The following is a 27,054-nucleotide window of genomic DNA, read 5'->3' as shown; positions in this document are numbered from 1 at the left end:
AAATACTTTTGTAACTTTCAGAGTTTTCCTTTATTTTACACAACATTTAATATTTCTCATCACATAGCTGTTCTCAGAGAAAAGTTAAGAGGCAAGGAAATACTAAACTTTTCAAATCTCAAGAATCTTTCAAGGGTAGAAGCTCAGAATGACCACAGCAGAGTGGTTCTCAGCACCATGCTTAGGGCCACCTCCCTGCCCACTTACTCATCATCACCTCCATTAAGTGTGTAATGTTGGGCTCATACAACACGTTTGCAATGCAGCCTTGCAATAGCTAACAATTGCAAGAAAAGAGACTAGAACTCCATGAACAGCCAGCTCCTTACTGGTTCCAAACTGGTAAGTTTTAAAGCATTTGCCCTGACACATACTCAGCAAAGCTATCAACACATTTTTGTGCAACGCTAGTCACAACAGTTAAGCAGGTGGTATTATTTAATGAACTTTTCCACTTCCATTGTACTCTTCCTCATTCATCTCTTTTCCAAGCTGAAAAGGCCGTGACCTCCTGAAAAACCCTTCTGAAGAGAAAAAAATAAACAAAAAAATCCCAGTGAGGATGATCTTTTCAATTCTCAACATATCCTTTTTGAAAGCCTGGAGCTACACGCTATAGTTAAGATGTAGTCCCATGATGGATTAAGACAGCAGTCAAACCACTTCCCGGTTTGCTCTCTGCTGACTCTCTAAATAATGCTTCCTGTTCGTCCACAGGTTAAGAGATTTTTATACATTCATTAACCATCCACAAGGGACACCAAGATGCTTGTTTTACATGATCACAGCTACTCCAGAGCTCATGGTTGGACATGTATTCAGACTAAGTCACTAGCTAATTGAAAGAGCAAAAATGACTAAAGTGCTCTAATTTTACCACGAGATAAACTTACTGAGATCAATTCAGGTACTGTAAAACAGATCTGACCTGAAGTTTTACTGCAAATATGTTTTTTAGGTGGATTGTTTTTACCAGGGTGGATTCTTTTTGCCTAGCTGATGTGTGTTAACTACTCAAATTAAAATAAAATTTAAAAAAAAAAAAAAAGAGCATTTTAGCCATGAAGACCAGTTCTGTATGACCTAAGCTCTGACACTTAGATCTATAAATGACCCTGACAAGATGTGAGGGAACTGCAAATTTGACACAATGAAACAGCCAGAGACAGCAGATGCATTCAAGAGGCTAGAAAAACAGGCTCAATCATTTAGCAGCTGTAATTTGAAAAGATTAAAAAAAAAAAAAATTACAACAATTGAATGCCTAACATCAGCATCTTAGGCATAAATGTTGTGTTACTGAAATATTACAAAGGCACCCGGTAAACAGTATTAATGCAAAATGAATTAGCATTAAAGAAAAAAAACCCACTCTCTCCTACATTTTATAGCCTCCCTCTCTTCCTCCAGGGAAAAAAAAAAAGAGTAAGGCTGAGGGACACCGAATTTTTTCAATACTTCAAAAGCTACTGCATGGAATAAATCCCTAACCTTCTGACGTGTTGCTCTCTGTTGCTGGAGTTGTTCACAACACATACTTCCCTTCTGTCCTTCAGTCAGCTGAACTCACAAACGAAGAGGTTTAATTCAGTCAGAGAGTTGGAGGTATTAGGCGTAAAGAAGATAGATCTGTCACCTCCTGACTGGCGAGCAAGGTGGTACTGTCAAGAGCAGCAGACAGCAGAAGGAGAAAGATGGCTGAGAATGGTTTGGATGTTAAGTTTAAGTTGCTGGCGTAACATTCAGGTGCCATCAGTAAAGTCAGATCCTCGGGCAGGATTCAGAGCTGCCTTAACGCTCCAGCAAGCTGAAAAACCTTGGCAATCGATCACACAAGAGAGGCCAAATTCCAAAGCCAGCTGGGATGGGTAAGCAAAACTGCCCCCGCTGTATTAGCAATATCAATCGATGTGATGGTAGAAAGTAAAACTCTGGAAGTTGTGGAGGAATGGAGAGGAAACGCAAGAGAGCCTAGGCCTGGGACATACAGTAGTCATGGGGTCATGGCCAGTCAAGTGGTACACCAAAGCAACATTTGAAAAACACATTATGCTTATTCAGAAGAAAGCAACCTGTTTTCAGCAAGTTTCAAGCCTTTCTCGGAGGTGATCTGCCATTTCTTACTGTCTCTTTGTCCACTTGCGCACAGAGTTTAATTTTCTTCTGCCAGATCATTAATTGTGACAGGCTCAACCAAAGAGCGCTCACTGCAATACCCTAATGGATATCATCAAAAGACGACGCCACTTGCTGTTTACCCGCACCCCTTGTTTACAACCAGTCAGTCCACTTCCAGTCCTTGCCTGCCCACACACGTTACTCTTAAGACTGGGAGTCCTCACGCAAAAACCCTTTCCGAGACGCCAAGGAACGCTACCACACCCAGCGCCTTCTCCTAAACCATGGCTGCGAGCCCAGGATGACTTCTTGTTTCAGGCAGCATCGCTCCGACTCCCACCTACAGGCGGTTTTAACTCTCCCGGGAGTATTGCACACCTCCCAACGAACCGCCATCTTCCAAACACCACTAAACCCAAATTTCGGTATTTTCGGAAATAAGGACACCCCCCCTCACCGGCTTTGCCCTTCCCCGGCCGCCACGGTTCCTCCTGGGCCCTCCGGAGATCTTCCCCCCCCCACCCTCCGTCGCCTTCCTCCTCCTCCGCGGCTGAGGAGGGCTGGGCCGGGCCAGGCGGCCCCTACAGACCCCCGGGACCCCGCAGGCACCGCGAGGGGCAGCAGATGGGATTGGGATTGGGATTGGGATCGGGATCGGGATGGGGACGGCGAGGTCTTCCCGCCCCGCCGCCCTCACAGGCGCCGGGGGGGGGGGAGGGAGGGGGGAGGCGGCGCCAGCCTCGAAGCCGCCCGCGCGCCGCCGCCACGCGCTCCGCCGCCCCTCCCCCCCCCCCCCGCTCCCCCGTTGGCCGCCGGAGAGGCGCGTGACCGCCGCCGTACCCGGAAGAGGAAAGGAAGGGGGCGGGGAGCGGCTGGCGCGCGCGTGTGGGGAAGGGTCCGGCGGCGGCGGCGGCGGGCGAGGTAACCTCCTTCTCTTCCTCCTTCTCTTCCTCTTCCTCCTTCTCTTCCTTCTCCTTCTTCCGCGGCGATAGGCGTGCTGGCAGCCGGAGGCAGCGTTCCCAGACGGGCCGGCAAGCCGGCGGGGGCCGCCCCTCCCGCCCTGTGCTGGGCGGAGGCCGCGGGCCGGGCCGGGCCGGGCCGCAGCCCCGGAGCTGTGAGGGAGCTTGGGTCTGCGGGGACACCGCCTCCCGCCGGTACCATCTGCAACGGGGACCGTGAGCACCGGCGCTGCCCCGGCTCCCGGCGGTGGTGCTGGGTTTTTAAGGACGATTATAGTCTGATTGAAAGCTCTGGGGGTCTCTGCGCCTCCCAAAAAAATGGCCGAGGCAGCCTTCTGACGTAGTCCGGCGCGCAGCCTGACTATCCGTTAATTCGTAGCCTTGCCAGAGTATTTATGGAATAAAACCGCACTAACGTTCGCACTTGCCGGCATCTGGTCCGCGGCAGCGGTCTGCCCGCCTCCTGAAAGGAGCTGTACCATCGCGGTGTGAAAACGCAGATAGAACGTGGCGGCATAAAAAACATTTCCCGTGGAGTGCTTGAAAACTCACCCTGCTGCCTTGCCAAGAGCTCTGGGAAATCCAGTGATGGAAGGCTGGGAATTTTGATTTTTAAGCAGGAACGTACAATTTATACTACTTATTCCTCGCTAAGAGTGAAATTATAAGGCTTCTTTTAAGCACAGGAAAAGCCTAACCTAGAACTCAGTTGGTGCACCCTTGAGGATGCTCTCATTGTTTAGCTTGGGTTAGAAAACTGACTCAGGCCAAGCTAAACAAAGGTAAGCTTACACCTGGGGGGTGTTCACGGCCAGTGACCTCACTGTGGTATGCAGCTTCATCTCCTCTTGCCTGAGGCCACGCATCTGGGAAAAACGGTGAATGTGTAAGAAACTTAAACGGCTCTTCTCTAACTGCATTGATACTTTGAGCTGGGTTTGTTGTGGGCTTCTTTTGTTTAAGCAGATTATGAACATCTATTACAGAGAAAGATGTGATCAGTTTTGTGCTAACTGTTAACATTTTCTTCTTTTTCTAGACATTTTTCACTGCTAAAAAGAAACTGCAATGGCGAGTACAGTATCGGTCACTTTCCTTGTATCATTTTCCCTACTGCTGTGTGAAAGTTATCATCATGGAGTGGAGACAGCTACTGTTGTGCATACATCGGAGAGAACTTTTCCAGAAAAGGCGGCTGGCGTTAATATTGACTTGGCAGGACTAATACAGAAGTTTCACCTTCAAGAACTCTTTAATCGTTACGGAGAAAACAACTCTCTGTCGATTGATGGGTTTAGAAAACTGCTCCAGAACATAGGTATAGATAAAATGAAAAGGATTAAAATAGACCATGATCATGACCACAATCATCACCTTCATCATAATCATGTTTCATTGAGTAAAAACTCCGAGAAGACTGTTTGTCCAAACCATGAATCCGATGCTAACAAAGACCACAGGAACAGTCACTCAAAGGAACCTCATAAAGTAGAGAATATAGAACATCGGCAGAACTTTGTACGCAGCAAGAACACCGTTAATGAAATAACAGCATCTATCATCGCTGCTCCCACAGGTGGCCACTCTGAACTACAGCATGGGCAACCTGGAGAAGTCAAGCTGGTTGCTCGTTTAGGTCTGACCAGCTCTAAAGCTGTTAATGTCACAGTGGGCAGCAATGCAACCTGGCTTGCTAACAGCAAAGCAAATGAATCTCATACTTCTCTGAAGGAATCAGAAAGAGGAAGTTACCTGTATTCTAAACTGAAAAACCAAAATACCCAAGAGGTGAGATTGATTCTGCTGTATTCTTGGGAATCCAGATCCGCCTGGAATGTTGTTATGGCTTATCTGTCAGGTGTTTATCGTTTAACTGGGTACAAGCTTTGCGGTGGAACGGTACTCATAGCAAAACACACACAAACGACTCTACTTGAAACAACGTTTTGAAGGAATTTTATGTTATGTTCACAAGCTCAGAGGAAAATACATATGCAATCTAGTTATTTTTAATTTTCTAGTTTTTCCTAAAGAGATACATGTACTTATGTTAAGTATAAACATACACTTGGGTTTATGTATTTATTATTTATATATTATTTTTAAACATTACTAAAAATGAAAAACACTGCAAATCTAAAACTTGCTGTTCTGCTTTAAAGCCAGAATCTGTCTTGTTTTCCTAATAATGTGGTGAAAGTAAAAAAATCTAGTTAAAATACTGTCATTCTTATCAAAGCTGCCTCACAAGTGTTAGATAATCCTATAGCAGATAGTGTAGAACTGCAGGGAAGTAACTGGCACCTTCCTCCTTCAACCCCCTCCCTCCCCATCTTCTTCAAGGTTGTATGTAGAGACCAACTGTAAAAAAGATTGCTGCAAAATGTTATCTGTTACTTTAAAATAGTAAAAATTAGTGCTGATAAAGTCTAAAATTCTGTTGTAGTCAGTTTTCTTACACAATCAGATCCTTCTCCATTAAAGGCTTTAAAAAGCAAGTGTCTCTCTGGGTTCTTAACGTATGCAGCCATGCCAGGTAATTCAGAGTGGGTGTTGTGTAGCGTGTGATTGTAGGTGCTGAATTCACAAGTTGTTACTGTGTTCTGCATAGTCGAAGCAGAAGTATTACTGTTAATTAAACCCAGCGAGACCATACATCGTATGGTGGGGAACTCTCTACTGGAGGAAGCATATGCAGAACACGTTCTGTACAAGACTTTCCATAGTAATCACTTCTATAAAATGGCGTTTAACCTTGCTACTACTTCCTTGTGTGGCCTCTCAAACTGAGTGAAAAGTGTTAGGCTTTTTCTATTTGCACAGCAAAGCATCTGACCCCTTGTGCTGAGAATGAGTGATAATTAGGTGTCATCTTACCAGGAGTCCCAAACTAGCTTTCTGGGCCAGAAGGGGGGTGTGGAGGTACAGTTCTTAATTATTGTTGATATAGCTGTTTTCATGTGGTGCCACTGCATTTCAATTAAAATAGGATGTGCAGTCGTCCTGAGATATATCATGGTATTTTGGTTCTGGTTAGCCTTTAACGCATCTGTCTTTCTACAGTGCTCCAGTGCCTCAAAACTGATGCAGTCCCATGGAATAGGCACTCAAGTATTGTTGACTGCTACAGAATTTAGTTACCTCTGTCCAGCTCTTATTAATCAGATCGATGGCAAATACTGCATAGTCCATGCAACTAGTGAAAAAGCTGAAACTGCTCCAAAAAGTTACTCTCTGCAAATAGGTAGGTTGTTTTTTTAACATGGAATAAAAGCTTACTGGAAACCCATTTATGTTGGTTATAAATTTGAGAAACTTATTGCAAAGTTGAAAGAAATTTGTAATTTTCTTTTGGCACTTGACCATGTCTAGAGAGAAATCTTTGTGGCGTACCATTTGTTAACATCCAATTAATCAAATGATCAGGAGTGTTTGATAACAGGAATGTTAAGCAAACAAAAGCTCATAAAGCTGTTATTTGCTCTTGTTACTTTTTTCTTTTTTTTCTTTTTTTTTTACCAGCTTGGATTGGTGGCTTTATATCCATCTCCGTCATCAGTTTTCTCTCCTTACTGGGTGTTATATTGGTACCACTGATGAATCGCGTATTTTTCAAATTTCTTCTAAGTTTTCTTGTGGCATTGGCTGTGGGGACTTTGAGTGGAGATGCGTTCTTACATCTCCTTCCACATGTAAGTATTAATTACTGTTTCATTCATTATTTCAAAGCAGAGAATTTGACACCTGTCTGTACTTCTTAGTGATAATTTTAATCCCTATTAATTAATACCTATTTGATGAGTCATTTCTCAACCTTGTAAGGTAGATTATTTGATGGAAAGGTTTTCCATTTGGAACTGTTTGTATTATTCATTTCACAGTCCTTGCAGTGTAAGAACTTCACACCGTTATCTCTCAATCTGTTTCCTGTTCTTAGTCATATATGCTGCCAAATCACTCATTGTTCCTTGCATGCAAGAATTTGCATAAATGTTTTTAGTCACTTATTGCAATGCTGCCTCTTTATTTTCTTTTTCCAGTTTAATGAACTTTATAGATAGCGGAAATCTCTCACTGTACACTTTAAATGTGGGATAGATAATCCACTATTTTCTGTTAACAGCCACTTGTGTTGGTTGCTTATCCATTGTAATTTTTTGATCAGAATCAAGCGTTTCTGAAGTCCTGGGAAAACGTTACTTGATAGACTTTGGAGTTACATATTGCTGTTATGTAATATGGACAGTAAAATGGGAATATGATTGCTAAATTTCGACCTTTCTTGAAGATCTTAAACAGACATTTCCCCCCCCCCCCGCCCTGCTCCCCCACCCCTGCCCCGCAAAGGTAACTTGTTCCAGCTTTCAGATGAGATGGATAAAAAGGACTGCGGGTCCTGTGGTGGTTTCTGAGCCCTGCCTGTAATTCATTGGGTTCTTCTTTTTCCTTTCAGTTAACTTTGCATTTGCTGTGTGAGGTTGTGTAAATCTAAGTGTGTGAATGAGGTGTCCTAGAAGTTTTTTGATTCTGAACATACCAATAGCTATTGAGAAGGGGAAGAATGTCAGACTTCCTTTAAAGAAGGAAATTACTGCCAAGTTCCTTGTAGAAAAAGGTGTTTGACATCTATGAGCTGTCTTAGATGGGAAAGTAATTGGTGTGCTGGCTGTGGCTACTACTTAAAACGCAGTTTCCTTGACGGTGTCAGGGGTTTTTGTGGGGACAGTTGTACATCTTGTATTGAGCAGTATGAATGTAGCTTCAGCAAGAGGGTGAATACCAGGCCTACTCTCAGTCCTTGCAATGTTTTTTCCTGTGACCAGATTTCTTCATTATTTTTTTGGTTTGTATACCAGAGCATTTACCCCATGAAAATTGTCAAGTCTCAACTCCAGACTTGACGAAAAGAGCATGAAGAATACTTTCTATGTTTCTTATGTTACCAGTTCTTTTGAATATAATGACTCTCCACGTTTGGTTCTCCCCTTAGTCTCATGGAAACCATCACCATCACCATGAAAAACCTCTGCTTGAACAAAACAAAGGCTCTATGTTCAAACATCTTGTTTTTCAAAGTACAGAGGAGAATGCTTACCTGGATTCTACATGGAAGGGACTTACAGCCCTTGGAGGATTGTATTTCATGTTTCTAGTGGAGCATTTGATCACTTTAATAAAGCAGTTTAAAGACAAGAAGAAAAAGGTAGAAAAACTATTATTTTGAAGCTATATTGTATTGCATGATCATTTCTGAATACACTTATAAAAAAATATGGGGTATCATATATCTGTCTGAATTTAATAGTGATTGCAGACTTGATTAGTGTTATAATTTCATTTATATTAGTGACACGTATACTTTTAAACTACACAGTAACTTTTTTGTGTGGTCCTGTTACAGAAGAGCTCTGAGCTATTTCGTAACCAGACATGTATATATATATATAGTACAGGCTTGACACCACAGTGAACTGTTTAATAAGCAAACATCCAATTGCACCCTTTGTTTTAACAGAGTGATTTAAGAAGTTACTGTTCATTATTGACTTCCTTCTGACATCTCAAGGCAATTATATAACTGACTATCTGAACTGTTTTTATTATTGTTTTAATTCTCAAACTGGATGAAGTAAGATGGCCTTGTACAGTTATTGTACTCCTGTTGAGGAGGGCACTTGCACAAAACGGGTAAGGGTGGCAGTAAGTGCTTACCTAAATAAGCATCCAACTGCACTGTAGAAAATGATTTCATTAGATAGTGTTCCATTTGGAAACAGTCTGCCAAGCCCCTCGTTTCTTTCCTTTCTCTCTCCCCCAAAAGAGCAGCAATACGTAACTGAATTTTAGCAGTCATAAATGTTGGTAACTCGCCAATTATTGGTAACTGAGTTCTTTAAAGACTAGTCTAGCCAGGAATAAAAAATGGTGTAAAAGTTGACTCAGTAAAAAAGATACAGTAAAAGCTGGTGATATCTTAAGCTTTGCATGAAGAAAGCTAGTAAACTACTAATTACTTAGCTTAAAAATAGCTGATTTCTAGGATGCCACAATGACTGATAATCTCTGTTTAGTTTTATTGTTAAATTGGTCGTTAAGGCAGCAGTCTCAGAGCAGATGCCATGTAAGCTCTTTGACTTTGGTCACAGGAGGTTGTGTTGGTGTGGTTTATACTGAAGCTAAACTAACTGTGAGCTACAGGATCACTTTGCCTCTCTCTAGTTAAATTTATTTGCCAAGAGAGGACATGAAGATTTCTAAGCAAAGCAAGTATTTTCTGTGTCCTTCTCTTAGCCACTGGGAATAGATTTCCCATTAGACTAGTTACACCATTCTAGATACTGAGTCACTGATCGTGAATTGTGATACATTAGTGAGCAATGATTAGAGATTTTACTTGTTTTTCCTTAAGTACACTAGAAAAAAACATTATGCTGGCATTAGAATGGAAAAGAATTAGTGGAATAACTTCTCAGATGAACCCCTCTGCTTATTCCGCATGCAAAAATGTAGGGTATTTATGCATGTGGTTTCGTTTGTTTTTCTCCTATGGAGCCTGAGGAGCCTTTGTCGTCTTATTGTACTTAGCTGAATTTCTAATGTTACTCTTCTGCACTCTTTATGTGGCTTCCATGTTGTCCTCTTTCTGTGCAGGCTGCATAAATGTTGTGAATATAATGTTGCTCATGTATATCCTGAAAAATAAGTAAAATATTCATAACTACAGTATTTTCTTTTGGAATAAGAAAAAAAATGAAGATGATGGAGAAAGTAAGAAGTTTTCAGCGAACGAAGAAAAGTTAGATACAGATGATCGTAAGTCTCAGTAATATTGTACTTGCTGTTGTTATTTTGTGGCAGCACTGTTTAAAAAAACACCTGACTGATGGCAGCTCATAGATCTGCTTCTTACTGTAGGTTGGATCACTACCTAGTTGAATTCTTTTCACAAAAAAACCCATCTGTGCATTGATATGCAGACGACTAGCTGTATTGGCTGCCTTCCTTTAAAAAGTATCGATACGTTGGAAGTAGCGAATTCAGAGTTTTGAAACCTTAAGCCTTTTAATTCTGGATTTAACAGCAGAAGTTGATGACGTTCTGTGAAGCAATTCTGGCTACGCCTGCTGCAAATACAGCTGTACCTACTTGCTTCTGCACTTCTTTTTAGACTGTTAGATGTTATATGCGTGATCCATTATTTAGATTTCTGTATATCTTGAGTCTGGATTTTGTTATTTTGAGTATGTATTTATTTATGAGGTTGATAATCTAAAATCCTAGAGGCTACTTGAAGTATTTGGACTGCAAATGGTCATGTGTCCCCAGGATCATGCCGCAAGCCAAAACACACCTCACTAAATACTTGTTAGCTCTTGTAGCTAAAAGAGGCATTCAGCTTTTTAGAATAATTTTATAATTAATGAAAGAGTTGTTGGTAATGCGGGGAAAAAAAAGTGTATTTGTTCATTTAATTGCAGGGGAAGAATTTAGCAAGTTTTAGGAGTTAGTTAAAATAACTAACCTTAGTGTGCCACTGATGTTTATATGAGGATGTTTCATGGTCTGTGTTGATGACTTTATTTTTGAGTGTTTATTTTTCAGGTGTTCAAACTTAAGTTCCGGTATTTATATAAGTCACAAGTTTCCAAAATTATCTATAACATAATCCTTTTCTGCATTCTTATTCATCAGTCCTAAGACGAATAAATGGCATATGCTTTCCAGGCACTTTGTCTTTCTGAAGCAATTGAACTAACAGCCTTCATGCTGTGGAACTGGGACATAAGAGCCTTACGCTGTTTTGTTTAAATTGCACTGGGTCTTAGAGTAAAAGCTTTTTTACCTTTTCGGAGGCATTTGTGGCCATAATGTAGGGGCTGCTTCAGTAGTAGGGGACAGAAACTAAAAGTTTTTCTTATTTTGATCTATCAGGAATTATCTCAGAAATCCGATTAAAGAAAAATAAGTTGTGGAAACCCTTGGAAAAAAAAAACTTCTGGTCCAAGAAGCTGGGGCATCATTCCCAACTTCTAGACTTACTGTTTTTTTCTTTACTGCATCACTTAACTTGTTTATTGTATCTTTGCTGCCTAGGTGATTTTAAAAATATGTAACGTTATACTCTGGGTTTTTGTAACAGGGCCTGAGGGCTATCTAGGGACAGACTCTCAAGATCCATCACCCTTCATTTCTCAGCAGCCAACGGTACAAGAAGAAGAAGAAGTGATGATAGCTCATTCTCATCAAGAAGAGGTTGACAATGAATATGTGTCCAGGGGCTGTAGAAACAAATGTCATTCTCACTTACATGATACTCTAGGACAGACAGATCATCTTAGTCATCATCACCATGACTACCATCATATTCTGCATCACCATCATCATCAGAACCATCATCCCCACAGTCACAGTCAGCGCTACTCGCGTGAAGAACTGAAGGATGCTGGGATAGCAACTCTGGCATGGATGGTGATTATGGGAGATGGACTACACAATTTTAGTGATGGCCTAGCAATCGGTAAGTGTTAGCTTGGACACTGCAGCTTTGTTGTATGTGAGGACTATAAAGTCTTCTTGCTGTCACTTACCTCTTTATTAGGAACATAACTGGTGGATCTTTGAAGCCTGAACTTTTATCTGATAGCAGCTCTGAATGAATAAGAAAAATCTCCAGTTTAACAACCTGCAGATCAGTGACCAATGAAACAGAAATTGTGTGCTTACAGCTATGTTTCTTTAGGAAATCTATAAACTTTGCTTGATTTCCTACTTTTAGCAAAGTTAAAGCTAACATTTTTTAAAACTAAAGCTAGGCTTATAAAACAATATTTAGGACTTAGAGCTGACTTTGTATTTCAATGCCTGCAAGCGCTCAGCAATTTTTTTTTTTTAAGACAAGCTTGTCTTTTTGGTCACATAAGTAACTGTTTTTTCCACTTCAGTCAGGCTTCTTTGTATCTTTTTCTCTTCCATCTTCTCTTGTTAGGCAGCACAGTCAGGTTCTGTACTTCGCACATCTGGCTTTGCCTAAACTAGGCCCTGGTTACACATCATGTGTAAGTTTCCCCAGCAACTGGTGAGTAGGGAGATGGGACCCTGGTTTAAATCTGCTTTAGCCTGAAGATTACCCAAATGAATCAGGCAATACATGTGTGTGATTTTTGCACTGTGGGAGGTAGGCGTGCATTCATTTTTACTGTAAAATGAATTTGGTCCAAGGCATTGTGTTCCCTAAGGTGCTTTTTACACTTTTGCATAGCAGTCCTGTCACATCCAGATTCTCAGATGTTACCATCCACTAAAGAGCAGCATTGCAGTTCTTCCTAGTGCTCGTACTAACCTTCCAGAGAAGGTCTGTGCTGCTTTTTGTATCCTAGGAATGTGTGAGTAGAGCATTAATTAATAGGACATTAGTTAGCTATTACCTGTCAGAAATATGATTCATGGAGAAGATACCAATAAAGTCACTATATGTTGCCTTTATGCAGATTTTTGGATTAAGAGTATCTACATCAATTAAAGGTGTGTAGCGTAAATAGATTCTTTCAGATGCTCAGTGTGCTGTACTCAGGCTCAAAACAGGCTCAGTCTCTCTTCTTGGAAAAGTATTTAAAAAAACCCCCTATTTTCTTAAACACCAGTCTTACTCTGCTCAAAATCTTGTTCTTAAAGTTGAGTGTAATAGTCCATTTTTTGTGGGTTTTTTTTTTTTAAATTTAAACTGGTATAAAGTTATTTTACATGTAAACAGAACATTTATCTTTTTGTTCCTTTTTTTTGTTCATGTCCCTGTTTTTCCCTTACATGTTGTAGGTGTTCAGTCTTTTTTGACAATGCTTCAGTTAAAATATTTCTTTTATCATAAAAATAACAGATTGAATATTATGGTTTGGATTTCTGGCTGGGAGGTCAGGTTTGAGAACTCCCTTGGGTTTTTTTTCTAGGAGAGCTAGACTACAGGTATTTTAAATTGAAAAGGTTAAAGTCAGTCATAGAAAGTGAAGTAAAATCAGTAATCTTCAGTCCTTATGCTAGTCTTCCGTCATCTTGACTTTAGTATTTAAGACTAATCTTTACAGGTATTGAATTAATTTCCAGCTCGTATAGCATACTGGGGTCAGTTCAGTGGTATCAGTCTTTCTGTAAATTTTATTGTAGAAACAAGTTCATTCTTGTTTGAGGAGAAAACCCAATCATAACTATTTTTGCACAGCAGTATTTGCAGTTGTTCAGATTCAGTCAATTCAAAGTATAATGTGAAGAGACCTTCTGATTTAATCTCATTTTTGATGAAAGTTGAAGCACGGAATGTAAATTTCCAAGCAGATCAGTAGTGAAAATGTGGTAGAAGGAGGAGGATTTGCATACAAATGACATGCAGAATCAATTACCTCTTAGCATTAGGCAGATTTGGGAAGGAGCTATGACTTTATAGTTATGAAGGGAAAAGTGTGAGGAAGGTTAATAAAGGCTTATTGAACAAGTGAGAGCAATAGCTTTTAGAAGTCCTGCTGTGTAGCTTGTTCAGGCTAATGGAAATGTGGGTTTCCTTCAGTTCTGGATGTGCTCAAAAGTATTATGGAAAAACATCGATTTGATGATATTGTGAGGATGCCGATACTACTTGTATAGTATCTTACCTGTATTTAAATAAAGATGTGAATGCTTCTGTAAAGAATCCTCAAATCTGTTGTCCTAATTCTGTAGGAATAAGATTTAAAAGTGCTTATTTTTCTATTAAATCATGGAACAGTTGCATCTGACTAATTTGTACAGAATGATCTTCTGTGATTTGAACTTTTCTGTGTAGCTTCAACTAAATAACTAAAATGCAGAACACTCTTTTTATACTAATCTTGCGTATATATTTTTTTTCTTTAGCTCTTTTTTGAGAGAAGTGATGTCTTAAAAGTATATTTTAAGATATTGTGACACTATTAAATCAACTTCTTTAGAGGGGATGATACCAGATATATTAATGTAGTCTTCAATTTGTTAATGTTTCAAGACACTTTTTCAGCAGTGAAAAATAGATATTCCTGTTATTTAAGCTTGTACTTTGGCTGCTGTGTACCCGTACAGTATGTGGCCATATCAGCCACCTAGGTACTTTGCAAAGCAGTTAGGTTTTGTCTGGCTTGCCTTTGTGGTCCCAAAATTAGATTTACCATGTGGGATTAAGCTGGATTCTTGTATTTTTATTGTCCTCTAACAAGTGATAAGACTGGGAAAACATTGTACAGAGACAGTAACATAGAGGAACTTGTAGATTATTGAGGATGCAGGCATGGGAGAACGTAATTACCTTCTGTCTTCCTCTACTTATCTAGCCTCCTCAGAAACTGAAGCCAAATTGAATGCTGATGAATTCTCCTGTCTTAGTAGGAGATAACTGTAGCTATCCTGTCTGTCTCTCAAAATCTGATTCCAAAACTATAAAGCAGTATTTGGAGGTGGGGGAAACAGACTGGTACCTAGAAAAGATTGGTAGTGTTCACTAATAATCACTTTTGCTAGTCAAGTAGCAGTAACTCCTGTCACTTACCTGTTAATTACTGTGTAGATTCCTATGACTGAATGTTTTAGAGTGCATTGGAAAACACTCCTGCTGAAGGCTCAAGTCAAAATCGCTTTCATCTTGCACACTGTGCATGTCTGCATTGGACTTCACAGATAGAGTCATAGAAACGGGTGCCCTCTACAGGTCATCTAGTTGAACCCTCTGCCTGAAATGGCCCTTGGAAACACTAGATTGAGTCAGTCGTGGCTTTGCACAGCCAAGCCTTGAAAATCCCCACAGATGGGGAGATTCCACCATGTCTGTGGCTGACCTTTTCTAGTGTTGCACTACTGTTTCTTAATAAGGAAAGTTTTATTTATGGTCCAGCCCAAAGCTCCCACATTGTGATTTGCAGCATCTCCCCCTGCCGTGTCATCTGTCACTACTTTGAAGAGTTATGCTCCTTCATATTTGTGACTGCACTAAAAGTACTTACAAGCTGCTGTTAGACCACCCCTTAGTGTGGTGGAGAGGGAGGTTAAATATACCCAGCTTCCTCAAGCTTTTAGGCCTTATGCTGTAGACCTCTGATCATCTTGTCAGCCCCTGTTAGACAGTATTCATATCTAGTTTGAACCGGGGCACCCCAAAGCAGACAGAAAATCCCAGGAACAGCCTCACCAATGCTTAGCAGAGGGGAATAAGAACTTAGTCCGCTAGCCTTGCTTCTCCTAAGACTACGTAGTTTGTGGTTCACTGTGCTTGCAATGAGGGCACACTGTTGGCTCATATTCAACTTGTTGTCCATCATTATCCTCGTGTCCTTTTCGGGAAGGCTGCTATTTCAGCCAATCAGTTCCTACGTTGTCCTAATGCTTGAGGTTGTTCTGCCCCACGTGCAGAACTTCTCACTTTTCTTCTTTGAACTTCATAAGATTTCTGTTGGCCTAGTCTTCCAGTTTACCACAGTCTGTCTTGTCTAAAGCTCTTGTGCTTAATGTGTCAACTCAGCCCTTACTTTCTCCCCCCTGCCTCTCAGTTTAGTGTCGTCTGAAAATTTGCTGATGGTGCAGTTCATGTCATCCAGATCATTAGTGAGGATACTGAAGAAAATTGGTCGCAGTATTTGTCCTGGTGAACTCTACTTGTTACTAGTCAACCATCAGGCCCTGTTAGCCCAGCAGTCCAGCCAATGTGCAGTCATCTAACTGTCAAGCCTGTACTTCCTCTGCTCCCAGATGAGACTGGTGTAGGAGACAGTGTCAGAAATCCTACTAAGGTCAAGTTCTGTTATATTCACTGCTATTGCCATCTCTGTAGTCAGTTATTTCCTCAAGCTGGGTCAAGCATTTGGAGAGGGATTTGAAGAGGATATTCAACATGATCTTTCCAGGAAATGAGTAGAGGCTGACTGTTCCCTGAGTCCTGTTCTTTGCCTTTCTTAAAGATGGGAATAATGTTGTCCTTTTCCCAGAGTTCCACTGGGGTCTTCTATAGCCATGGTTTTCCATAGATGTGACTGCAAGGCTGCAGTCTACCATCGGTCAACTCTGTCAGCACCCTTTGGTGAGTCCCATAGAATCATTTAGGTTGGAAAAGACCTTCAAGATCATCGGGTCCAACCATCATCCATGCCCACTAAACCATGTTACTGAACTATGTTATGGAGTATCCCGTCTACAAGCTTTTTGAATACCTCCAGGGATGGTGACTCATCCCAGGATGCATCTGAGCATTTCCATTTTTTTCTACGTATCTCTAAACTGTTGCTTCTCTGCTGTTCACTGTCCCTTTCTTTCTGGAATGGTGCTGGGATCTGCGATCTGGCTTTGTCTCTGAAGACTGAGATGAAGGCAGTCCTGGTGCTTCAGCCTCTTTTTATGTCTACTGCTTGGTTCCCTTCCCCATCCATCAGCAGATGCAAATTTCTCCTGAACTTTGTTTCTCAGCTAGCATTGCTGTAGAACTGTTTCTTGTTATCATTGGTGTCTTGTTAGTCTTAGCTCCAGCTGGGCTTTGGTCTTCCTCCTTTTTGTTCCACTGCTTTTATCTTTCCTTGTTGCCAATCTTTGTTTCTTTTTCTTGTGTGCTTCCTTTTGGAGTCTTAATTCATTAAGACACACTCTGCTTAGCTGGGTGTGTCAGGGTAGTTCATTTGTGCACTCTGTTAAGCGTACTTTGCAAATCAGCTGCCTCTTCTGGGCACTTTTCCTCCGATTCCCAGGGTATTCTAACCTGCAATTCCTTAAGTAAGTCAAAGTCTGCTTCATTAAAATCTAGAGTCCTAACTTTGTGTCTTCCTTTCCCAGCCTCCTTCTGTATCCTGAACTCAGTTACCTCATGCTCACTAGAGCTGAAGATGCCATTTTTTGCTATATTTGCCATCAGTTCTTCCTTGTTTGTGAGCAGCGGGTCAAGTAGAACTCTAATACTGGCTGGCTCTTCTATCATTTGTATTGGGAAACCATTGCCAAATTAAGGAACATCCTGGATTGTGTGCCCAGTGCTATTACCTTCACAGCTGAAAACTCTCATGTGAATGGCGATGTCTTATGTGGTTGTTCATAGGTAGCCTTATCCACCACCTTTTCTTGGTTAGGTGGTTTGTAACCATATTCCTAGTGTTACTCTGATCTTCACCAAGAGACTCAATAAACACAAGGAACTGCATTCATACATAGTTTTATATTGGAGCTCTGTGTGGTCAAGGAACTCCTTTATATAGATAGGCAAAAAAAAAAAAAAAAGACTTGTGTTTGTCTTTTCCAGGCAGTCAATATCTATCCGTGACAGGCCAAACGAGCTTTGGTGGTATCTCCACAGCATCATCAAGGCAGGCTCCAGGGAAGCAAAGGACTTCCCTGGGCAGTAGCTCTGGTTGGCAGGTCTGCCTCTGCCCTCTATCCTGCATGAGAGGGAATCTCCTATCACTAAAAATCTTTCCTTTCTTTTTGTATTGCTGGCCCTAACCTGATGTGCTGAACAAATATTCTGGGCTAGGCAGAACTCATTTATCCTCTCCCTGCTGCCAGGGTCATGACCATGTTCTTCAGATTAGCAGCTGCAAGTGGGGGAGGAGGGTTTTTCCTGGTGCCAGGCTTTGCCATTTTCAAATTTTACCCATCTTGGGAGTTCATGTTTCCTATTCCAGTGCTGCTTTGGTCCTGCCTTCCTCTTTAGTCTGAAGGGGATTGGGCTCTTGCCTCTGTAGAACCTCTTCTGAAGACCTTCTCAATCCCCTGTTCATTATCTCTCATCCAAAGATGCCTGCTCACTACTTCTTGCGTCTCCTTCACTGGCTGCCACAGCACCCATCCCAGAGGTAAAGCTGCTGCTGTTGTCACTGCAGGCAGGAGCATCAGACACTTCTTGCAGATGAAGACCTGGATAGCAGTGTCCGCCCTCAGGAGCTACATCTGGGTAGAGGCTGCTGGAGTACTGGGGGTGGCGATCCCAGCAGAGAGAGGGGATTGTCTCCTGTGGTCTCTTCTCCACTGTAGCTCTTCCTCTGTGAGGAGTACTCCTGGGTCCCTTGCGTGCCAACTACTGCGACATGGCCTCATGCCTCTTTGACTGCTTCTTGGCAGCATCTTGTTTGCTGGCACGCTCCTGGTGGCAGCTGAAGAGGAAGCTGGACATGGTTCTGCTGCACCTCTCAGGGAGACTCCCCCAGCAGCCGGGGACCTCCCGTGCTGCGCCTGAGCTGCGGTTCACCTCTTCAGCCCTGCCGTGTGCTGCTTCCTCTTGAGCTGCTGTCGAATAAAAAGAATAGCAAGCAACAGAAGGAGTGGAGAAAACAAGAAGGATGAGGACTGTTGCACTAGTTCAAGGTGTTTTTGTGTTTTTTTTCCTCCACTTAAAGTATGATAGTTCACTTATGTGCAAGCTGCCTAGAATTCACAATCCTTTGCTGCTGATTTCATGTGACTATGTAGCCTCTCTTACTGTTGAATTGGCTTCCCTTTTTCCAGAGTCTGACTCTTCTGCCCTGTTTTCAGCTGGGATAGAGTTAATTTGCTTCCTATTAGCTGGTATAATGTGGTTTGGATTTAGTATGAGAAGAATGTTGATAACACACTGACGCTTTCAGTTGTTGCTAAGCAATGTTTAGCCTAAATCAAGGATCTTTCAGCTTCTCATGCCCAGCCAGCAAGAAGGCTGGAGGGGCACAAGAAGTTGGGAGGGGACATAGCAAGGACAGCTGACCCAAGGTGGCCAAAGGGGTATTCCATAACATGTGATGTCATGCCCAGTATATAAACTGGGGGGAGTTGGCCGGGGGGGCGGATTGCTGCTCGGGCACTGGCTGAGCATCAGTCAGCGGGTGGTGAGCAATTGCATTGTGTATCACTTGTCTTTCTTGGGTTATATTTCACTCTCTTTTTGTTATCTTCCTTTTCGTTACTATTTATTATTATATTTTACTTTTTATTTCAATTATTAAACTGTTCTTATCTCAACCCATGAGTTTTACTTGCTTTCGATTCTCCTCCACATCCCACTGGGGGGGTGGGGAGAGGGGAGTGAGCGAGTGTCTGCATGGTGCTTAGTTGCTGGCTGGGGTTAAACCATGACACTCTCAGAGGCAGTTGAGCTGCCTTATTCCCTTTTTATCTTTAAAAAAAAGTGTCTTTTCTGACAGTATTGCCATTTATTGCATTTTTTTGAGGGGGTTGTGTTGTTGAAAGGTATTGGGCTTAGTTCAGAAATAAGATAGTGAAATTTGGTTTGTTTTGACTAATTGGAGGATTCTATGTTGCTTCTGATTTTGAAACTTATGAATCATAAACAACTGTTCAGTTAAAGTTTAAATGGTTCCACAAGCATAAGAAAAAAATTGAGTGAAACTAATGTCCTAATCTGATACAAGCATATGCAACAATGCTTCTGCATGTCATGTCTGAATATGGAGTAATGGTTTTGTGTTTTTTTTTTTCCTGTCTCTTCATAGGAGCAGCCTTTACTGAAGGGTTATCTAGTGGTTTAAGCACTTCTGTGGCTGTATTTTGCCATGAATTACCTCATGAGCTAGGTAAGACTCCAATATTTCCATATGCTGCACGTAAAAGTACTTACAGGTGCACTTTGGAGAATTATGAGTTATTTCACTCTGTGGCACAGTAAAAAACTTCATCTGTGTCAGATTGTCTACCCAAGAATACTTTTAAAGGCTGTTTATTTCATAATTGAGTTAATCTTCCTTTTTAAAAATCTAAATATTTCAGCTTTGTTTAAAACTCAAGTGTCTCTTGCAGTTACTTAGAACTTGTTTGGTATAGTTCAATTGTAGTTTTTATTCTCCTTAGCAACATAAACTGTGAATTGCAGGAGAATACATGTCAGAATTTGCTTTTCTCACATCTCTAATTTTATTCTTGTGTTTGTGCTGTTAAAAGGCAGGTCACAATTAGTCGAACTCCTTTCTGCATAACACTTGCTGCTTTTTCATTAAGTCTTGCAAAGAACTGCTGTAGCTCTAAATTAAACTTGGAACTACTTAGAAATCTTCCTGGAAATAGTTTGTCTTTCAAGCTCAAGTGATTTAAATTCATGACCATAATTTCTCATGGGAATACATGTGTCTTACATTGTAAGTTTAGTATTTGGCCCTTTTGCGGGGCAGCATGTGAGAATAGGATGTAGCTGTTTAGTTTAACTCGGAACGAAGCTGATCTTTCCAATTGTCGAATCATTTTGAATGTGCAACTGGTATTTCTTTCTTAGCTGTCATGGACACAGTCATACCTGGTGTATAGAATGAGGAAAGAGCAGTTTGCTTGCACTTTTTAAAGGTTTAATTCCCTAGAGAGTAGAATGTTCAATTTCATTTAATGGAGCTTGTAAACCAGTATGTGTATACATCGAACTATTTATTAAACAGTTTGATACATTCGACTGTCTGTACAATAACCTTACACAGAAATACATTACTCTGGAGAAAACACAGCTGGTTTTATGACATGGGAGGAATTGAGTCTTGTTCATCGTAATATAAATTCCACAGGAATCATGGAACTTGTATTAATTACATGTACTAAATGTTGTTAGTACAAATATACAAAATACATTCATGTTACAAATCTGATAATTTTAGATTCAAATGTTCTATTGGTTTTGGAAGCAAGAAAAATCTTTAAAAGTTTAAATCATGCTCCTTTAATCAGCACAGAAAACTTGATAGAAATACCTTCTTTAACAGAGGATGTGAAGTAGTGTAGGAATACTGAAACAAATGGGACTAGCTGAAGTTAGCTGGGGATAAAATTGGATAATTCTGTTGTTAATGCAAACCAATGTTTATAACGTACCAGTTCATCTTAATTGCAATATCTTGTGGGAAAAGCTGTTGTAACAAATTACTCAACTCAGCTTTGAAGATTGCTTTTGTTTACTTTAGCTGGAGATAACTTATTTTTTTTTTATATAGAATCCATTTTCTTTCCAAATAATACGCTTATATTATTTTACTATGGTTTAGATCTAATTTATCTAAACAACAAAAAAAATTCTATTCTGAATTATGGAAAACCTGCTTCTGGCTGGTAGTCTTATCATTCCTTCAAGTAAAAATAAGACTTTAAGGATCATTTACAGAAATTAATGAAGAAATTATTTCTAAATTTATGAAACAGCTGGACTTAAAGTACAAAGAGCAGTTACAAGATAATAAATGGAATCATCACCATTGCTTTCTGCGATTAAGTGGGAATATTTTATTTTAGAAACTTCTTTGGAATGCTTATGCATATCAAGTACTGCAGGATTTTACAGCATTGGTTTAAATGCAAGCTACACTAAAAGCTGCTTCTTCCAAAAACCATAAGACTTTAAGGTTATAAACTTACAATGTTTGCTGCTGTGTTGTTCTTCATGTGCGCTTTTTAATTTTCTGTCCCCCAGTGATTTGTGATGTTATGAAGGAAAAAAAATAAGGCAGACAACAGTATAAAAATAGCTTAGTAATCTTGTAAGTAAGAGGAGAATTCACGGATACTGCAATAGTTATCTGAGGATGAAAACTTTGTTTTGTTTTTTCCCTGTTGTAGGAGATTTTGCTGTACTTCTAAAAGCTGGTATGACTGTCAAGCAAGCTGTGCTTTATAATGCTCTGTCAGCTATGCTGGCCTATCTTGGAATGGCAACTGGGATTCTTATCGGCCATTATGCAGACAACGTTTCTATGTGGATATTTGCACTTACTGCTGGCCTGTTCATGTATGTGGCTCTTGTGGACATGGTAAGTGGCTAGACCTACTTGAATTTTATATAACATAGTTTAAGAATTAATGCTAATTATATTCTGATCTCAAAATAAATTCTTCCATTTTCTCTCCGTCACCTTTTTCTGCGCTTGAAGGCGCTGATGAGTACGCAGTGCAAGTGCTTAGTTAAATGTTCAGGTGGAAGATTGCTTTTATTTAGATTACTGTAGTAATGGAGATTGTTTCTCCCGTCGTTGTTAAACAAAGGCAGTTAGCAGTAGTAAAAAATTTGCTTCTGACAGTGGCTAGTATAGCAGGTAGCCAGTAAGACTGCAAGTTGCACTCTGTCAGCGCCACCAAATGAGCTTCAGCTTTTGTATTAAATCATTACTGCTTCTTGGGACAAAGACAGAATTGTATTAAAATCTGTACTGTACCTCAGAAGTATGTTTGTACAGAAGTATAAAGAATTTGGTGGATGTTCGTGAAAGCTTAACTGTCTTCTTAAGGATATAATTCTTGGTGTGGCTTGATTAAATCAGTTGGTAAATAATCATATCTTGAGTAAATGGCTGGCTTAAGACATCAGCATAATTATCATGAAAACATTAGAAATTGGAACACTGCAGATTGTCTCTAAATACGAAAGTAGACTCTGATAATGTTGTTCATGTTGAGTGACATCTAATTCAAGGAGTAGCATTAATGCAGTCAACAGGAAGGACTAGAGGAGTAAGGCTCTGCTACCTCATGCCTCATGGTTGAAGAACTGCGTTTGAAGTAACTGTTTATTTTGAAGGCATTTAACATTGTCTTGTTTGTTTAGGTGCCTGAAATGCTACACAATGATGCCAGTGATCATGGATGTAGCCGCTGGGGGTACTTCCTGTTACAGAACGCTGGGATTCTGTTGGGTTTTGGGATAATGCTGCTTATCTCCGTCTTTGAACATAAGATTGTATTCAGCATAAACCTATAATCCTGGTTGCCAGGAAGAGAGCTTGGTGTTAAATTATAAGTGGTAGGGTTTTTTTCTATTAAATTCCCCTAATGGAGAGGTACGTTTGATATAGACTAGATATTTTTATTCGTGTGCTTTGTGGCCGTGTCCCTCCCTCCCTTTTCCCCCGATAGAAGTGAACACTGTAAAGTTTTTTTTTCACTTAGGGTTTAGCATGCGTATGGTACTGTGGAAAGTTGTACTTAGTAAAACATGGTGAAAGTGCCAAATTTATTAAAGGAGTATTGTCGAGGGGGGAGGGGGGGGGCGGTTAGGGTTGGGTTTTTTTAGTAAATTTGTTTACTGTATGTAATTATATGTAACTTTTTTTTTTTACTTCAATGGTTTTGTTGGTTTAAAGAAATAAAACGACAGTGGTTTTTATTTTAGCACAATCAAAATCAGTGGATACAAAGCACAGTGAGCAGTGTAAAACAAGAAAAAGATGTGTAATGGGTAGCATATGTTTATATTGGTAGAAACTCATCTCTTCTGCATCCACCTAGTTTACACGGAGTGGCAGATGAGTCCACTCCATCCTTTTTGCGGTGGTTCTTTTCTCAATAGCTTGTGGATTCTTTGTGTCTTATCCCAGTTGGTTTCTACTCCAAACAAATTCTTGTGAAATCCCATTTCAAATGTTTGCACCAAATGTTTTACTTGCTTCATCCCCTCTGATGTGAGTTGCGCTTCACCGATTTCTCAAATCAGGAACAAAGTACAGCTATTAGATTGTAAAAGCATAGCTCTAGCTCTAATGCATGTGAATTCCATCAAAAAGACTTTTATTCTTTGCAACAACTAAAGCTGAGAAATCCAAAATAGCAAAATTTCTTTGACAGCATATATAGGGAAACAGCATGTTAAGGATAATTATAAGTGTATATGTAAGTATGTAGTTTGAGCTTACAGTCTTAATATTTTAACCACCCTGGAAGTAACTGAAGGAAGGAGAAGGATGAAAAAGACAATGGCAAAATAAATTAATTATGCATTTGCAGGGAAGGTGAACATTAGACAACTTTTATATAATGAATAAGTAACAGAATTTATGCTATCTTAACTAGCTAGCTTTAAAAATCTCGGAAGCAGAACAATTAGAACTTATTTCTGATCCAGCTTTACCACTGTTTTAAATCATCAGCTGAATAAGAAGCTTGAACAAAGAGGAAATGTTCATATTACCATGTCTGACAGGTTAAAACAGCCTGGTGGTCTTTCATACAATGAAAGCCAAAACTACTCTTATCACCTCAGAAATAGATGCTTGGAATGAATTGAGAGGTTTTGAGGGGTTTTTCCACTAGGTAAGAAATGGGGATCACAGAAGGTTCTGCAGCTAGTGGCATATTAGCTTCTCCTCTTCCGTCAGTCTTCCCGCAGGTTAACAAGATTGAGATTTAATCTTCTGCCCACAGTGATGAAATCCTGTTCCTTGCCTCCTTTGAAGTCAGGGGGTAGAGAAAGGAACACTTCCTTCAGCTCTGCTAGTGCGCCCCGAGGGGAGCACTCAGCTGTGGTGGGGTCTTACCAGCTCCCCCAGATCTGCATGTGTATGAACCTCTGTATCTCTTTGCTTGGTGAGCAGTGGTTTGGAGAGAAGAATGGACTTTTCTTTTGGAAACATTCATTTTCCTCCTCCCCAGTTTAAGTTTCCATCACTGGAAGGTACTCTGGTGTTGGGCTTTCATCTCTAACAGGAACACTGACAAAATATAGGTGCATTCCCTCCCTTCATCAAGCACTTTATATTTTGTGTGCCTTTTATTCTATGCTGTTGCATTTTGATTAAGCCTCTAGACTTTTGTTAGAAGCACACATCTGAACAGAAGAGTTGTGCCATGGTATGATAGCCATCTGCTACGTTTTTATAGCATCTCCTTAATCACCCATCCTGTGCTCTTTTTACTCTTTTTCTTATAGCAGTCATATTCTAGTGTTCCCAAGCTGGAATTAGTAATATCTCTGAGTGTGATGAAAAATGGATGTAGATCCACCCATTGCTTCTGTAACTTCCACACTCTTAAACTGTTAGCTTATTTGAACTCTCTGAAGAGAAAGTGAAAAAATTGAAGTTAGTCTGTACTCTTATGATACTTCTGCCCTTACCTGTGCTATGTTCATTTCTTGACTTTGTTGTAGCTAAACTCTTCCTAAAACCCACCTGCTGATCTTCATCTTTCTTTGCTACCTTGGGTGCTTGAATACCATAATCTTTGGCTCGTTGAAAGCTGTTTCATTTCTGGCATGTGCATGTCGCTGCTTTCTTTAGAAAACAAGTAAGTTCAAAACAACCATGCCAACCATGATGCTGACACACGTACACACACTAAACCTGTCAAAAAGGGATTTTTCATGTCTTGACTACTGCATCTTCCTATACTGACCTCCTGTCTTGGCAGTCCCACCGCATTCCAGATCTCTCAAAATGTGGCTGCTTTTCCTCTGGAGGTCTCTTCCTGATGTCTCGCTATTGCAGGTGAATGTGTCACCCTTTGGAGTGGTCTGACTGGACCCTGACCTGTCTAAATGAGTCTTGCCTTTGCTAGGGTAATGATAATAATCACCATCAGAGCTGACGTGCCTTAGTTCGTGCTCCTGTACTGCTCCTCATGAGCAAGATGTGTTCCTGGGCAAAAAAATCAGTAAGATTTCTCCCCTCCTTCCCTCCAAACCGTTCATCACAGCTCTGTTCTGCTGAAACGCAGTGTCCGAGGTGCAACCTCACTGCATCCTAGTGGGGTTTGTAGGGCTTGGGCACTGTGTTTACCACCATAAATTCAGTGTGCCCGTCAGTCCTTAGCCTTCTGCACCCCCCCCCCCCCCAGCCATTACAGAAATCAGGCATGCTCCATCTCTTTGGTCATGAGGTATTTCAGACTTGGGTGAGCTCAGTTCACTTTGAATTTTTTACTGGTGGTTTCTGTTAGCCTACAACCTTAATAGCTGCTAGTTCAGCTGGACTTCTTTTGTCCATGTGCGTGGTATGACGTAGGAAGCAGGCACGTAGCCCAGTGTTGCCCAAGAGATTTTAAGATCAATGTCTAAATGATGGAGATAAACCTACACATTTCAGTCAGTGTTTCCACTGGGTTCTTGGCTGGCTTCCAATGTCATTGACTGACATTAAAATATCTGCATATCAAAACACATTGCTAATGTAGCAACATGAAAAATAAATTGCCTTTAGAGCATGTGGGCAGAAATGGTTCGATAAGCTAGACACAAGCATATCCCACCCATTCAGTGCTCTTTGATCTTTGAGGGAGAGATGTCCATGATGGACAGCTGTCCAAACTAGTAACTGACTATAGACTGAAGTCTGCTGTAGGTTTGTACCAGCAAGATGACAAAAGTGGGGTTTTTTTGCTTTGTCAGCCTTATAAAGTAGAATCTTCATCTGTTGCAATGTACTCACACTGAAAATACTCACGGTTTGGGAAACCGATAGGGCAGAGCCTCTAAGCAGCCTTTTATTTTTATGTGTATATTTTTATGCCTCAGTTTGTAACGCGCCTGGCTATTCCGGCTGATAAACTGAAGTGTCTCTGTTTTGTGTATCTGTCTATGTGTTAATTATGGTACAGACCTTAATTTCATATGCTGTTACAGCTGCCTTATTTAGTGCCTGTGCTAGATGCGGGTAAACAGAATAGGCAAATGGTGCTGCAATAAAAGTTTTGGGTTTCGTTTGTTTTTTTGACATGTTCTTCTAATGTTTTTGGCCTGTATTTGTACAGAAAAGGTGTCGTGTCTAGTCGAGAGTCAAAAAAAGGTGTGGAAATTCTCATCTGCCCAGCCTGTGGGTTGAGGTGCCAGTACAGTTTCTCTGCTCCTTTGTGGCCAGGGCACTCAGAGCGATGCCAGGTGTGTTGCAGGAACGCAGCTCAATTGCATTTATATAAAACGCAGTCAAGGCTAAAATGGATTTCGGAGTGGCTCTTCTGCTGCCTGAACTGAGAGACCAGCATAGTTAAAATTTCTGTAGAAGAACTGGGTCGTTGTTTGCCACAAGCAAGAAGCAGAAAGATGTTTTCATGAAAATGTGCTTTTATTTAAAATACCTTTTTTGGTGCATCTAGGATCACTGTAGCTATTACTGTATTGCTGCGTGCTAGAGAAAATAAAACACTGAACCAAACGCTGGTTTTTGAGTGATGTGGTTAGGGTCGTGTATTGGTTTTGTGTGGCAAGGTTTTGGTAGCGGGTGGGGTTACAGGGGTGGCCAGACCCAATACAGGTCGGTTACCTCTTTGATTTCCCTTCTCGGAGGAA

At 40.7% G+C, this 27,054-nt stretch overlaps 1 protein-coding gene across 1 annotated transcript; it reads left to right on the top strand.

Annotated features, from left to right (window-relative positions):
• Window positions 1–2,969: 2,969 nt before the first annotated feature.
• On the top strand, window positions 2,970–26,920 carry SLC39A6 (solute carrier family 39 member 6). The gene is made up of 10 exons (XM_052787701.1): window positions 2,970–3,039; window positions 4,117–4,865; window positions 6,141–6,321; window positions 6,600–6,769; window positions 8,068–8,280; window positions 9,821–9,890; window positions 11,218–11,595; window positions 19,529–19,609; window positions 21,624–21,814; window positions 22,606–26,920. The coding sequence occupies exons 2-10, from the start codon at window positions 4,146–4,148 to the stop codon at window positions 22,756–22,758; spliced, it is 2,157 nt and encodes a 718-aa protein (XP_052643661.1). The 5' UTR covers window positions 2,970–3,039; window positions 4,117–4,145; the 3' UTR covers window positions 22,759–26,920.
• The last annotated feature ends 134 nt before the right edge of the window (window positions 26,921–27,054 follow it).

The sequence above is a fragment of the Harpia harpyja genome, chromosome 5 (assembly GCF_026419915.1).
Source record: "Harpia harpyja isolate bHarHar1 chromosome 5, bHarHar1 primary haplotype, whole genome shotgun sequence".
Lineage (NCBI taxonomy): Eukaryota > Metazoa > Chordata > Aves > Accipitriformes > Accipitridae > Harpia > Harpia harpyja.
The sequence above is the reverse complement of the archived record's forward strand: the minus strand, read 5'-3'. Positions and strand labels throughout refer to the sequence as shown.